The sequence below is a fragment of the Erythrolamprus reginae genome, chromosome 2, assembly GCF_031021105.1.
Source record: "Erythrolamprus reginae isolate rEryReg1 chromosome 2, rEryReg1.hap1, whole genome shotgun sequence".
Classification (NCBI taxonomy): Eukaryota; Metazoa; Chordata; class Lepidosauria; order Squamata; family Dipsadidae; genus Erythrolamprus; species Erythrolamprus reginae.
This window is the reverse complement of record NC_091951.1, coordinates 200,265,478-200,281,971: the sequence shown is the minus strand read 5'-3', so window position 1 is coordinate 200,281,971 and position 16,494 is coordinate 200,265,478. Positions and strand designations below refer to the sequence as shown.

The 16,494-nt window shown below is 39.8% G+C and overlaps 1 protein-coding gene across 1 annotated transcript; it reads left to right on the top strand.

Moving 5' to 3' along the window:
- The first annotated feature begins 2,538 nt into the window (after positions 1-2,538).
- LOC139158777 (olfactory receptor 1M1-like) lies at positions 2,539-3,477 on the top strand. The gene has a single exon (XM_070736113.1). It carries the CDS (start codon positions 2,539-2,541, stop codon positions 3,475-3,477), a length of 939 nt encoding a protein of 312 aa, XP_070592214.1.
- The last annotated feature ends 13,017 nt before the right edge of the window (positions 3,478-16,494 follow it).

Here is a 16,494-nt window from a genome sequence, read left to right as displayed (position 1 = left end):
GTCCTATTTATGCCATTGCCAAGGCACCTCTGCTTCAGGAAGGAAAAAGTTACACTGCAAAGGTTTTGTCCTTAGGTAAAACAATGGCAACATGAAAGAGATACATTTTTAATGAAAACATCAAGACTTCCGGTTCCAGTAGAGATATGGTAGAGTATCCAATTATATATTATGGGCAAAGGATGTGATCTTCGTAGTGCTTTATTCAGCTTTATTCCCCCCTTTGTTTTGTGTCTGTATATATACCGGTAAATTAACAATATATAACTGTGCCCATCTTGCTGCCACATTTTTTGAGCTCAGTGCATTGACAGCACATTGTATCTGAATGAAACCTAGAGCAATGTGGGGTGAACCGCTGTCATTGCTCCCTTTCAAACTGCCTTTTTGCAAATGGGGACATGAATATGGGGTGGTATAATGGAGGTACTGGTGCAAAAAAAGTCTGGAGAATGAGACTTTGAATTGGAAAAGGATTGTTATCTCTTTGTTCAGAATATAGACAGGGTGTGGAAACAGCCTGGGAGAAAAATGACAGAATGAAAAGGGCTACTGCTTAGTAAACACTTGGCATATAGTATGGAAGCAGCCTTTGAATTTCAACATATGCAAAAAAATGTCCCTGAAAAATACAAGTTTGGTGCCTATCTGTTAATATACCCAGTAATGGATGAGATGGATAAATGTTTTGCAGAGAAGAAAACAGTCTGCTCTATTGCCCTAAAATTAAGCCATTTCATCTTAAGTAGTTATGTCATAGGAAGAAGGAATATTGGCAAAGAAATTCTGGAGCCCTTTGGTCATTTTTTAAAAACAATGTCCTTATCTGATCAATTCAATTACCATATATTTTTTCTTCTACTGTCCTTTCCCCTAGTTTAACTCTCATAAATAACACTGGGGAACAGCAATTTTATTGTCTTATATCTGTGACTTGTTTTCAACTAACCTTTGGCCTCTGGATAAAAAAATAAACACAGTTTTTGTCTATCATGTCAACTTTTAAAGCTACAGGATACTTTCAAAAGTCATACAAATTGTGCCTATAAAGGAAAATAAAGTAAAAACTTACCAAATATACTGTTTGCAAAGAATAATTTTATTCATACAAAGGCTATAATAGTTACTGCAAGTTAATTTTGGAAGGAAGTACAGAATGAAATTAATAATATGCTAAACATTAATTTGGATAATTACAAAAGAATTAGCAATACTAGTAAAATATGGGGAATTGCGAGAATTTAAAGAAATCAAAACAGCAGCTTTGGAAAGCGCTGAAGCAGTAGTGGTATTAGGGTGGAAAGATAGCAATAAATGGACAATCCAGAATTGGTACTGGTAAATGGTGGACCACATCCACTTCGAAATTATGGAAATAAGATTAAATAACTTTGATGAAAATAAATTGGAGAAGCTGATGGCACGATGGAATAAGGTGACAAATTATATCTTAAGTAGAATTTATGACGACAATGTGAAAAATAAATTCCAATCACTTTTTGTATGTAAAGAAATGTAAACCGGAGCTAAGGAAGAAATTGAAACTTATTGTAAATAATATAACCCCCTAAATGGTGGTGGGGTTTTTATTGGTGTTGGGCACGTTTTCTTTTATGTATTTTTGTTGTTAATTTAGTAAATAAACCAATTTAAAAAAATAGTTACTGCAAGTTTAATTGTGTTCATACAAATAGTTGTTTTTTTAATCAAATGGTAATTATACATATTAAGATATTTTTTTTTGCTTATAGATTTTTCTGGAGTGTTTAAGCAATAGTACTAACTATGATCCATGCTCGATTCTGCAGAGAGTGGTCACATAATCATAAGGTGTAGAGAGAAAAATTGACATGGTGGAAGAAAACTAACTGCAGTTTTGAAACCAGCATGCCTAATTAACTATAAAAAAGCTCAAAAATCAAACCCAAAAGAAAGTGTGTTATAAATTGTGTATAAAGTGTAATTTGTCATTGTACATTCCCCCATTGGTCTGAACCCCCCCCCCCCAAACTACTCCTAACATATCAAACAGATTCTTAGTTGCTTGGGAAAAGTAAAAGAGGAGAAAGATTATTGGCTTTATTTGGAGGAGAGTGGCTTTTTCAGTTGTTGGAATGCAAATTTATTTATTTTTATTTTATTTATTGTATTTATTGTATTTATAAGCCACAAGTGATGGGCTCCTACAGGAACAGTCAGGAATGCAGTTCTGGTAGCAAAATTTGGAGCTCCACCCCAGAGCACCCAATTTGCACTGAAAGATGTTGGAACAAAATGCATAAGCCATGCCCACAGTGTGGTAGTAAAAATTTTGGTAGCCCATCACTGTATACCCCTCACTCCAAAATGGACTTAGAGTGGCTTAAAATAAAATTAAAATAAGCTGTCTATCTTTCACAAGAGAAATTGCTCTGAATATATTTAATAGCTGTTAATATTATTTTCTTTCTCCCAGACTAGTTTAATATTTTTGGATCCAGCTGAAACACAGAGCAGAGAAGTAAACACGAACCTGATCCTAAATGTCTGAGTTGCAGAATGAGCACAGCAGAGAAGAATCAAACCAACTCTGCTGGATTCATCCTCCTGGGTTTCTCCTCTTCACAAGACCACCAAGGGTTTCTCTTTCCCATCTTCCTCTGTATGTACCTGCTTTGTCTGCTAGGAAATCTCTTGATCATCTTACTGATCTTCTCCAGCACCAAACTCCTCCAAGCTCCCATGTATTTCTTCCTCTGTCACTTGTCACTGGCTGACTTTGGACTTAGTTCTGCTACAATACCTAAATTGCTATACACCTTAGCAACCCAGACAAAAGCAATATCCCACCATGGTTGCCTGACACAGATGTATTTCTTTGTGATTTTTGCTACGACAGATAACTTTCTCCTGGCCTCCATGGCATATGACCGCTATGTAGCCATCTGCCACCCATTGCACTATGCCAGAGTCATGAGCATGAAGTGTTGTGTTCTGTTGGCTGCTGGCTCATGGCTCATGGCTCATTTTCATTCTTTGTTGTACGTCTTGTTGATATCTAATTTTTCCTTCTGTGGTTCCCGAGAAATACCCCATTTTTTCTGTGATGTCCAGCCTTTATTGAAGATCACTTGTTCTGACACCTCCATCATTGATAAACTTCTTGTCAGCGAAGGGCCAGCGATTGTGCTTGGGCCTCTGCTTCTCATTCTTTTCTCTTATTTCTTCATTGCCCTGAAGGTAGTGAAGCTTCCATCTAAGTCCCAAAAGTACAAAGCTTTCTCTACTTGCAGTGCCCACCTCACCACTGTGGCTTTGTTCTATGGCACGGTGATAGGCACCTACCTCCGCCCATCATCTTCCTATTCTGTCTTGAGGCTGAGAGTGGCATCAATATTCTATACAATGGTCACTCCTATGCTCAATCCTTTCATATACAGCCTGAGGAACAGGGAGATACATGCAGCCATCAAGAGACTGGTAAGGAATTGGTTTTAGCGCATCCTCCACCATCGGTACAAACAAGCATGGCTATTAATGGTCAATATTCAGTTTGAACAATTACTGTATTTTTCGGTGTATAAGACGCACCGGTGTATTGGACGCACCTAGATTTTAGAGGAGAAAAACAAGGCAAAAAGTATTCTGAACCAAATGGTGTGGTATTATATTGTTTAATAAAATACTAGTGTAGCAGAATATTTTTTACAACCATGTATACGTTTTACAACTGTTGCAGTTTAGCATAATGTTAGAATAGGATTATATCATAAATATATATATCTGGACCTCTAGCATAAAAATACTCTACTTACCCTGATTCTATAAGCCAGGATAGGATGGCACTAACTGTTTAATCTGTATTCCTGGTAATTACAACAGGGAAACAAAAGGGCTCAATAAACATCCCACTGATAAACAAAGTTTACATCACTCCAGACAGGACGTTATACGTTATACGATCAAAGGGGGAGATTTACATTGCCTGAAGCATACACAGGAAGAGAGGGTGATTAAGGAAGATTAGTTGTGATAAGGCAGAAGGCTTCAGAGAAATTAGGTGTGAGAAACATTTGCTCTAGGAAGAGTTTCTAGGAAATTGGTTTGTGATATCTGTGGGAAAAGGAAGAACTCAAAGACATGTTTGAAGTTATGTTATTTTTCTTGACATGTACGTGTAATTATCCCCATTTCCCAAATAAAAAGAGGTATATGGCTCTGTACCATGTCACTTCACCCAGAGAGAGAATGTGTCCCAGTCTTCTTTCTAGGATTCGCGTTCGTGAGTGATCCCACGCGGCTGGGTTGCACTTAGTCCCATTGGAGACATTGTCTCCATCAGGGACTTTGACAGCATCCACATACAACCATGTATACTTTTTAAAACCATGTACACTTTTTACAAACTTCAAACTTGACAGTTTCAAAACCTGTGGACTTCAACTCCCAGAATTCCTCTACCAGTCATGCTAGCTCAGAAATGGGAATTGAAGTCCACAAGCCTTAAGTTTGCCAGGTTTGAAGACCCTTGCACTCCTAACCCCTAACTCAGGGGTCCTCAAACTTGACAGCTTTAAGACAAGTCCACAAGCTTTAAAACTGTCCTTATGTCTAGCTTCCCATTCATCTACAGCACAATTATTCAGTTGGGAGGTGACTAAGGTATCAGTGAGAGTGATGCAGTGTCTCCTGAACTAGCAATGGGAACATCTGGTACACAAGATGTATTTGTTCAAAGGCCTTCTTGGGCACAATTGCCACCTGTTCCATATGAAAGCTTGGATCATTGATCCAAGTTCAGACTCCCAGAGGAAACCAAATCAATTATCAGGGAAATATTTCTTTCTAAAACTAATTCAACAGCAGTCCTGCCCTACCCCCAGCTATCTTTCTCCATCACTAGCTGTCTCAAAGTCTTTTTAAAAGCAAAAAAGAAAAAGAGACAATAATAACCTAGCTAAACTCATTGCAAGCTGCCTCATTGCAGCTGCCACAACCAGGATGAAAAAAAAACACGGCAGAGAAAATCAGAGGAAGCAAGTTAATGTAAAATGTCTTTGGGTAGAATCCAGAATCTTTACCTGCCTTTTTGTTATGGTTCAGCCTGAGGCTGATCAGGGTCCAGCTGCGTCTTTGCTGGCACCATACCCGGAGGAGGATGAAAGTGAAGAGGAGGGGGCTGAGCAGTCGGATGGGGGAGAGTATAGTCAGGAAGGTGACGAGGAAGAACAGCATGAGAGCCCCGGGGAGGGGCTCTCCCCAGCCAGTAGCTTGGAGTCACTAGGGGACGAAGCTCAAGCTGTCAATGACATGCGACAGAGACGTTCAGATCAAAGGAAGGAGCAATTGAAGAAATACTATCAGCAGTGAATTAGTAACAGCTGGGCTTGGGTGTGGTCCTCATTAGCAGGGAAAGGGTATATAAGGCAGGCCAGCCCTTGAAGCCATGTGGAGTGTTATCAGTTTGGAGTTGCGGTACCCTGTCTTGTTTCTCGGCGTCTCTGTTCCTGTCTTGTGGCCCAGCAGTTTGGAAGACCCGTGGGAGGTGTATATCTGCTATCTACAGCCTCGTCTTGGCAGCAAGAATCCTGTATTGCTGCATGAACTATTGCCTTCGTGGATATATTTGGAGTTCCAGTGTTTTCCTGCTTTGTAAGAACATTTTCTGTTAGTTTTGTTTCTCTTGAACTTTATAAACTGCATTTGCATTGCACCGGTGTGTCTGGCTTATCTTTTTGGGTTGGTCATAGCTTCCGGAGTGACCCAGACAGAACACTTTTCATGTCATTATGGCTGCCGAGGGCCTCTGGCTGGCAGGGACAAGGCAGGCGAGGCTCCCAACTTAGCCAGTCCCAGCAGAGGCAGCGTAATATTGGCGGCGGCTTCCCTTCAAGGAGCAGCAGCAACAGGAATGTAACATCTACACCCCCAGGGCGCCGCTGTTGCCACTGAATCACAAGGCTGAGGAGGTTGGCGAACAGACCACGTTGTTGAGTGGCAGGCTGGATGAACGGCTGGGCGGGCGAGCGGCTGGACAGGCGGCTGGGCAAGTGGCTCCCCGGAAGCAGATTCGGAGTGAAGCTGCCTCAGCTGGCCCTGATTGTCTGGCAAAAGGCAGCTAGCCTCCATCAGCCCCCACCCCAGTCTCCCGCCTTTGGGGCCACTTTTGGGAGAGTACGGTGGTCAGCGAAGGGAGCTCCGAGTGAAGCTGCCTCAGCCCAGAGAGGAGGCCCCTGTCCTGCCACAGCCGCTCTCCCAAGCTCTGCCCCTTCAGGGTCTGTTTGCCAACCTCCTCAACCTTGCGATTTGGCAGTGGCGGCAGTGGGGGTCTGGGGCATGGACGTGACATTCCAGGTGCTGTTGCACTCAGGTGCCTGCCTTGTCCCTGCCAGCTGGACATACCATTTAGTGTATAAGACGCATCCAACTTTTAAAGCACTTTTTAGAGGTGAAAAGGTGCATCTTATACACTGAAAAATATGGTAATCAGCGGAACAGCTTGGCTCCAGAAGTTGTGAAGGCTCTAACATTGGAAGTTAAGAAGAGATTGGATATCCATTTGTCTGAAGTTATTATTATTACTATTTATTAGATTTGCATGCCGCCCCTCTCCGTAGACTCGGGGCGGCTCACAACAACAATAAAACAATATACAACAAATCTAATAATTTAAAAGTCACTAAAAAACCCTTATTAAAAAGGAAAAACATACATACAAACATACCATGCATAAACTGTATAGGCCCGGGGGAGATGTCTCAATTCCCCCATGCCTGATGGCAGAGGTGAGTTTTAAGGAGTTTACGAAAAGTAAGGAGTGTGGGGGCAATTCTAATCTCCGGGGGGAGCTGGTTCCAAAGGGTCAGGGTCGCCTCAGAGAAGGCTCTTCCCCTGGGTCCCACCAAACGACATTGTTTAGTCGACCCGGAGAAGTCCAACTCTGTGGGACCTAACCGGTTGCTGGGATTCATGCAGCAGAAGGCGGTCCCGGAGATATTCTGGTCCGATGCCATGAAGGTCATAATCAACACTTTGAATTGTGAAGTGGCGTAGGGTTTCCTGCCGAAGCAGAGGAAGACTTCCAAGGCCTTTCCAACTCTGTTATTCTGTTCGCCAGCATTTAAAGCATACCAGTTTTTCTGTTAGTCTGTTGCCTGTAAAGAATTGCAAAGTGCAACCAAACTTCCTTTTTTATATTAGCTGTTTCTCAACATTAAAAGGTGCCTGCGGATCTGTTAATAACACTAAAAGCCAGTCTGCTTCATGAAACAAAATTCAACTTGTAGTAAACACTCTGCTTTTGGACAGCTTATTGACTGAAAGAACCTCTGTAATGACTTTTCACATTGGTAGTTTTCTGCAGTTTCTCAGAGCTATCAGAGTCCTTGGAGTGGGCATATAAATCCAATAAATTCAACAAAGAAAGAAAGAAAGAAAGAAAGAAAGAAACAAACAAACAAACAAATATTGCTTGCATTACAACCAGAGTTTTGTAAGGAGTGTTTGCTCAAAAGGGGCGTTGGAACTTACCTGATACACCCTTTCTCATAGGGTGGGAGCTAGCCTCCAAGAATGGGAAAATACATCACCTTAGTCAATCAGGTATGAGTCTGAAAGAATATAAATAGCACCTCTGTGCCTCAGTTCCCTTCTTTTGACGAGGGACGTAAGTCATACTCTGTGTGCAATCTTTGAACCACAAAAAAACAGTTTATTAACACAACATTCATGTGAACCAGAAAATGCAAACCAGAATACTAGTGGCCAGACAGACTGAAGGAAAGGGAGGGGCTTGGAGGCTAGCTCCACCCTATGAGAAAGGACGTATCAGATAAGTCCCAACACTCCTTCCCATAGTTGCTGGAGCTAGCCTCCAAGAATGGGACGTCCCAAAGTACTCCATCCATTGGAAGGGTAGCCTAAGTCTTTCTGGAACACCCACTTCCCAGCACCATCTGTTATAACACCCTTTGTCACAAAGCCACCTCCTCAGAGGCAAAGATGTCCAGATGAATGCTGGATGAACAGCATAGGTGAAGACCAGGTTGCCACATGGCAAACCTTCTCAATTGTCACCTGGGTATTTCCTGCAGAGGTGGTGGCCACGCTCTGCATGGAATGTGCAGTCACACTGGGAGGACATGGAAGGGACAACTGGTCATAAGACGGAGAAATAACAGAATGGATCCAATACCCTACTGTTGTGGAGGACACTTTCTGATCCTTTGAAGCATTTTTAAAGGAAACAAACAGCACCTCCATATTACAAAAGTTTGACGTGAGCTGAATATAACACCTTTATCACAAATATTAAACATTTATCTATGATGTTAAACTATATTGAATGTTGGATTTGTATGTGTATTCCACCACATACTCAGAGAAACATCGTGGTACGTGCTATCCCTATTGTAATGTTACTTTTACTCTTACCAACCACATGACCATAAACAACACCTTTTTAAATGTACTTTATATGCATTTTTACATAACCATTCTAGTTACATGTGCCAAATTACTGGTTGTCCAGTGATTTTTGGATGTCCCAAAAGATTGACCCTAAACCCCTTTCCTTTTTGTAATTACATGGCTTCAATGGCCAAACAAATGCAAAGCACAGATTCCATTTTGCATTCACATTGTTGTGTTTACATTTCTAATTTCAAAGCAAACTCATCTCATACTATTGAACAAATGGAACAAATGGTGTCTAACAGTCCAATGACTTCTAATTCTGTGCCTTCTCCCTGGGAATGGCTCTAGTCATGGCTACCAAACTTATCGTGGATCAAACAACTTGTTCTGATAACCTTTATTGTTATTGTTCTTTTTATCTGTTGTTGTTGTGTTCATTGCCTATCAAAATTTGGCTTCTATATTTTGGCCCCATAAGTGTCTATCTCGGGAAGAAGTGTTGTATGCTTATAAATTACTTAAAAACAAAGAATAAAAAAGAAAGGAGGAGATGTGGAGACAGAATGGCACTAGGGTATTAGCTGGCAAACCACAATATGCTGATGTGACATTCTGTAGGCACCAGTTCAACAACTGTTGATTACTGACATTCCATACATTTCCCTCTTCCCCTGGAAGACATACTTCCTTATCAGTTGTAAAACAGCTCTGGAGAAGACCTTCAGATTTGCACATAGGCAATGGATCTTAAAACATGAATTGATCACTCCCTGTCCACGAGGTGATCACAACCCCCCCGTCCATTGATTAACCAACACGATTCTGTAAGTATTCCCAAATATTCAATGAGATGTAACTTGATGACTAATGGTATGCAACTTGAGGATAATAAAAAGAGGTGCCAGGCTTTGTCCTGAGAAGGTGCTTTCCTGCAAGATGTCATCCTGCCTCCTGACTCTTGATTGACAACAGTAAGCTTTGATGGTCACATTGTCTGTGAGCCACCAGCACATGCTGGTTTGACAGAAGATGTTTGAAATGCCTCAGCGCTCGGATGAGAGCCCTCAGTTCCAAAGCATTTAGGCTGAGGTCGGAATCTGCTTGAGACAGGTTCACTGGGCCAATTCTGATCCCACGTGGGCACCCCACCCCAACCCAAGGTGCTGGCACTGGTAGTCACCATAACCCTGTGTGGTTCCATGAAGGAAATGCCCCTGCTAATGGAGGGAGAGGTCCACCACTGGAGGGACTTCTAACCCTGGCCAGTGATGTGCTGTGTCCTGATCGCTGAAAAGAGAGGAGAAACCATTGAAGGTCTCTGGAGTGCAGGTAAGCCCATAGAGTGATATGGATGGCAGATATCATCCTGCCCAGGAATGAAGACAAAAGGAACCAATGCTTGAGACAGAACCTGCTGGACTAGTTCTAATAGTTGTCCCTCCTCTCCTCGGAGAGGTACACCCTGCACTCCAAGGAGTCAATAATGGCCCCGAAATGAGTAATCCTGGTGGAAGGGACCAGCTTACTCTTACCCAGATTCATCAGGAACCCATGGTGCCCAAGGATGGAGAAGGTTATCTGGACATCCTTCTCTGATGAAATCAGAGAAGAGGATTGGATGAGAATGTCATCCAGATAACACTGATCACGCACGGGTATGGAGTGTAAGTGGGCAGACAGGGTATCCAGGACTTTGCTAAAAACCCTTGGTGCTGAAGACAGGCAGAAGGGAAGGGCCGGGTATTCATAATGCATCCCTGCATAACAAAACCTTAAGTATCGGCGATGAGATGTCCAAATGGGAATATGGATATAGGCCTCTGAGAGTTCAGGATGTAAGCACATTTCCCTTCCTAATATTTGCCAGGATTGATTGCAGGCTGTGCATTCTGACGCTTTGGAGATGGGCAGCATACAAATCTAAATAATAATAATAATAATAATAATAATAATAATAATAATAATAATAACAACAACAACAACAACAACAACAATAATAATAATTTCCTCTACACTGTATTTATTCAGATGTTTAAGGTTGCGAATAGCTTTCCACCCACACGAGGATTTGGACCCCACCAGGCGGAATACTTGGGACAATGGGACTCACTGCATGCATCCAATGCAAGAACAAGTGGGATGAGCCAATCCTAGTGAGATAAATTGGCCCCTCAAGTAACAGGATCCATGCCATAAAGGACTTCAAAGGTGATAACCAATATCTTGAATTGCACCCAGAAGCAAACTGGTAGCAGTGGTGTTAAATGGGACATTGTTCCGGCCCCAATAACTGTCCATGCTGTCACATTCTGCACCAGCTGTAGCTTCCAAATGCTCTTCAAGTGTAACCCCATGTAGAGTACATTACAATAGTCCAATCATGACATGACTGGGATGTGAATGACTGGGTGTAGATATTCGTGATCCAGAAAAGGCTATAACTGGTGCACAACCCAAAGTTGCACAAAGGCTACTTTAACAATGACTGGAACCTGCTCTTTGAGCAGTAGCTTGAGTCTAAAGTTCATGCCAGGATTGATTCTACATGTCTCATTGTAAAGAGAGATGTTATCCACCAAATCCTCCACCCCCGCCTCAAATTGTAATGAATTACAGACTTGAGATATTATTTTCTGGCTTTCCCCCCCATTTCAACATTCCATTTCCACATGGAAGGGAACATCAGAGTTTCCAGGAGTAATTTCCATCTTACTGTTTTGTTTCTTTTTTAAAAAAAATAATTTTTATTAATTTACAAAGAGTTATATACAAAGGGAGGAAGATACATCTTAATTGACAACATTATGATAGCATGTACTCGTGAGTTCTATTCATTTACACTTTGTCTAGTCAATATACATATCAAAATCATACCCTATTATGGCTAAAGTACTATATCTCTATAGTTCGATTTCCTTTAAATCTTCTGGATCTTCCTCCCATCCCCTTCCCCCCACTGAACTATGATAGTTCTAAAAAGTTTAGATTGTTAATTGGGCGGCATATGGTTGCCGCGGTTTTGTTGTTGTTTTATTTTTATCAATATATTTCTAAGTTACACTTGAGAAGAAATCGTGTTGGATTGATCAGAGTATTCATAGTAATCCGATATAACCATTCAGAGTTTTATGTTTTTGTCATTATAACCATTTCTACCCTATCCATTAATGTATTTTGATCTACATTTTATATTGTTTCCTTGTTTTTCTTTCCTTTCTCCATTTGTTTTTTATTTTTTACCCAGTCATAAAATTTTTCCCAATTCTTATAGAATCTCGAATCTTCTTTGTTTTTAAGTTTTTGGGTGAGCCTATCCATTTCTGCACAATCATAATTTTTTTAAATAATTTCTCTTTCATTTGGTGTATTGTCTCTTTTCCAATTTTGTGCTATTGTGATTCTTGTAGCTGTAATTATATGTTGTATTAGGTATGTGTCTTCTTTTTTATTTTTCGAATCCATTATGCTCAGGAGGAATATTTCTGGTGTAAGTTTTAGTGAGATTGCTGTGATTTGTTGTATCCATATTTGAATTTTTCTCCATAGTTTTTTTATGGGAGGGCATGTCCACCATAGATGAAAGAAGGATCCAGTTTTGCTATTGCATCTCCAACAGTTTGGTTTTAAGTTGGGGTAGATCTTAGCCAATCTCGTTGGGGATAAGTGCCATCTATAAAACATTTTTTGTAGATTTTCTTTATACGGAACTGATTTAGTAATTTTCAGGTTCTTCCACATTTGTTCCCATTGTTCAATATAAATGCTATGACCTATGTTTTTGGCCCAGGTAATCATATTTTCTTTAAGTATTTCAGTTTCCATAGTGTACCCCATTATATAATTATACATTTGAGTTATAAATTTTTTCCCATATCCTAATAATATTTTATCAATTATACTATCTTTTTCTTGGATTCCTTCTTTCTTTTTGTCTTTATTCCATTTCGTCAAAATTTGGGCGTAGGACCACCAATCAATATCGATATTTTGGTTTCGTAGTTGTTGTCTAGATTTTATACCCCCTTTCTCATCTAGTGTGTGATTATAATTCAGTACTTTTTGTGTTTGAAATAAGTTAGGGTGTCTAAGTGCTTCAAGGCTGGAGTACCATCTTGGGATTTTGAAGTAATGTTCTTTTTTAATTCTTAACCATACATTTATTAAGGAGTCCCTGATCATGTGGCTTCTAAAATATACTGGAATTTTCTCTTTTTCGCTCCATAGGAAGCTATGCCATCCTTGGAGAATGTTATGTCCTTCCAAAGCCAGGAGTCTCTGGTCTTGGAGGGTTATCCATTCTTTTGCCCATAAAAGAACCGATGCTTCGTAGTAAACTTGAAAGTTTGGTAGTCCAAATCCGCCTTGTGTTACCCTGTCTTGTAAAGCTTTAAATCTCACCCTTGGTTTTTCCCCCGCCCAGATAAATTTTGAAATAGTTGTGTTTATTCTGGTGAAAAATTTTTTGTTTAATTTTATTGGGATCGTCTGGAATAAATATAAAAATTTAGGTAATATAGACATTTTGATTGTGGCTATCCTCCCTGATAATGAGATGTGAATTTTATTCCACCTGATTAGTTGTTGTTCTGTTTTTTAAATAAGGGGGTCATAATTATCCTTTTGTATTGTACCACATCTTTTAGTTAGTGTTATACCCAAATATTTTACTTTTTGGACGGTTTGGATTCCTAAGATTTTTTCTAATTCCTGTTCTTGTTTAATGTCCATGTTTTTGGTTATGATTTTAGTTTTTTGTTTATTGATTTTTAGACCAGCTACCTCTCCATATCGTTGTACTTCTCTCAGTAGGTGTTCCCCTGCTTCTATTGGGTCCTCCAGGATAAATGCTAGATCATCTGCATTAGCCTGGACTTTAAATTCCTGTTTTTTTGTCGTGAGACCTGTAATTCTCACATTGGTTCTTATTTGGTTTAAAAGTATTTCTACTGCTAAGATGTATAGAAACGGAGATAAGGGACATCCTTGTCGGACTCCTTTTGAAATTTGAAAAGATCTTGTTAATTCACCATTAAATATAATTTGAGCCGATTGGGTATTATATATAGCTTGAATCATTTTTATCATTTTTGGGCCGAATTGCATTTTTTTAATTAATTCAAGAATAAATTCCCATCTTAGGTTATCGAAGGCCTTTTGGGCGTCCAAAAATATTAGTGCTAATTGTTTTTCTGAGTGTGTCTCATAGTATTCTAAAGTATTGAGAATTATTCTTGTGTTGTTTCTTATGGATCTACCTGGGAGGAAGCCATTTTGATCTTCCGTTATTGTTTTGTTTAGGATTGGTTTAAGTCTTTCAGCTATTATTGTCATGAAGATTTTATAGTCAACATTGGGGAGGGATATTGGCCGGTAGTTTTGTATGTGCTTTTTTTTTCCGGGGTCTTTCGGGATTAAACTTATTAAGGCTTGTGTCCAAGATGTCGGTAACAAACCTTTTTCTAATACTTCATTAAATATTATTACTAGAATTTCTAGTAAGGACTCCTTTAGTTCTTTATAGAATTCGGCCGGTATCCCATCTGTACCTGGGGTTTTACTATTCTTTTGTTTAGCTATTGCGTATTCCACTTCTGATATAGTTATTTCTTTATTTAGTATGGTTTCATCTGATTCTGGTATCTTCTGTATTTTCGCTTCCTCTAAGTATTTATTTAATTGGGTTTGATTTGTTTCTTTCTTTTGATATAGATGGGCATAATATTCAACTGCTATGTTCTTTTCCCCCCCCAGTATATGTTGTAATTCCCCATTTTTATCTTCTAAGGTTTGTATGTATCGCTCTTCTTCCTTTTTTTTCAGTTTGTAAGCAAGCCATGTGCCTATTTTATTCGCATTTTCAAATTGGTATTGGTTGGTCTTCCTTAATTTTATGACAATTTCGTCTTGTATTATTAGATTAATGTGTTTTATTGTATCTATCTCTTCTCTTATTTTTTCATTTTGGAGGTCTTTTTGAGCTTCTATTTCTAAGTGTTTTAGTTTACTCTTAAGTTCGTTTAGTTTCCTATCTTTATGTTTCTTTTTTTTTGCTAGGTAAGCTATAGTTATGCCTCTCATAAATGCTTTTGTTGTATCCCAGATGTTCTGAATGGTGGTGTCAGTGTTCCAATTGTCTCTTAAGAATAGGTTGAGTTCTTGTTTGATATGTTTAATATAGTCCTGATCTTGAAATAGCAGTTGGTTTATGGACCACCGGTGTTGTCCTGCGGTCGGTATTTTAATTTTCATCAATATTGGTTGATGGTCTGCCCATATATTTGGGCCTATTTCAATCTCATGGATTAACTTCCCAAAATTTTGGTCTGTCCAGATCATATCTATTCGGGACCACGACTTTTGGGGTGGTGAATAAAAGGTATATTCCCGGGCAGATGGGTGTCTTTCTCTCCAAATATCTACCAATCTATATTCCCTTGCTATTTCCTGGAATTCTGATGGTAGTGTTTTTCTATCTTTCAGTTTTTTCTTCATAGATTTAAAATCTTTTTTGATGTCACTCACTGCATTATAATCTCCAATGATACAGATGTCCCCTTTTTGTATATGTGCTAGCTGTTCAGCTAATTTTTTGTAGAATTGTTTCTGTTTTGTGTTTGTAGCGTAAATCGCCACTACAGTGGAACCCCGACATAAGAGCTGCTCTACTTAAGAGCAACTCGAGATAAGAGCTGGGAGGGGAGAGATATTTTTGTTCTACTTACAAGCCCAAATTCGAGATACAAGCGCCAAGGAGCTGTCTCCTGAAGCCAAACGCTAACTTCCGCGTTCGGCTTCAGGAGACAGCTGCGAAGCGGCGCGCGTGTTTTAAAAGGTTGCAGCCGGCCTGGGGGACTCGGGGGGGGGGGGGTGCTTGCAGCTTTCTTTCTTGCTCTTTTTCTTTCTCTCTTTTACCTTCCCTTCCTCTATTTCTTCTTTTCTTTCTCCTTCCCACCTTCTTCCCTCCCTCCCTCCCTTCACTCATTCCTCTCTTACTCTCCCCTTTCATAAGTTTCCTTGCTTCCTTCCTCTGTTCCTGTCCCTTCCCCCTTTCTTTCTTTCTTTCTTTCTTGCTCTTTTTCTTTCTCTCTTTTACCTTCCCTTCCTCTATTTCTTCTTTTCTTTCTCCTTCCCACCTTCTTCCCTCCCTCCCTCCCTTCACTCATTCCTCTCTTACTCTCCCCTTTCATAAGTTTCCTTGCTTCCTTCCTCTGTTCCTGTCCCTTCCCTCTTTCCTTCCTTCCTTCCCACCCTCCGTCCATTCATTCACCCATTCCTCTCTTGATCGCTTAAAGCCGGTCCCTGGTGCAAAAAGGGTTGGGGACCTCTGTCCTACAGGATTGGGTGGCAGAGAAGTTGAACATATGTAAATTTAAAAGTTTAAGAAAGTTTACAAGTTAAGTGAAAGAAACTTCATTATTCATTTATATGTACATGTACATTTCTTCATTAAAAACATGTCTTTCTGCATAATTTAGACTAACTTTGTGAGTTTTTTGAGGGCTGGAACCAATTAAAATTATTTACATTAATTCCTATGGGGAAAAGTCGTTCGAGATAAGAGCTGCTCGACTTAAGAGCCCAGGTCCGGAACGAATTAAACTCGTATCTCGAGGTACCACTGTATCACTATTTCTCTATATCCTATTTTAATTTTTACAATTAGTATTCTTCCATCTTCATCTGAATAATTTTTTTCCGGTTGGTACGTGTCCCTAATGTATAAAGCAATCCCTCACTTTTTTGAGTCTGTTAAAGCTGTAAATAGTTTACCTAGTTTTTTATTTTCTAAAAGTTTACAATCCTGCTTTCTAATGTGTACTTCTTGAAGGCATGATATATCTGAATTTTGTTTTAATAATTTTGTCATTGTCTGTTTTCTTTTTATCGGAGAATTCAATCCATTGATGTTTACAGAGATCAACTCAAGTGTCTTTCGCGTCATTTTCCTCCCTCTCCTCTCCGGTTACTTTCCTTTCCTTTATTGACATTTAGCCGCCGCTCTTGTTGTAACCCTTTGTTCTTTTTGTTGTTCTTCCTTGCCTTGTTCCTCCTCTCTTCTATCCTCCGTCCGTCTCTCCTCCTGTGATAAATCCTCTATAG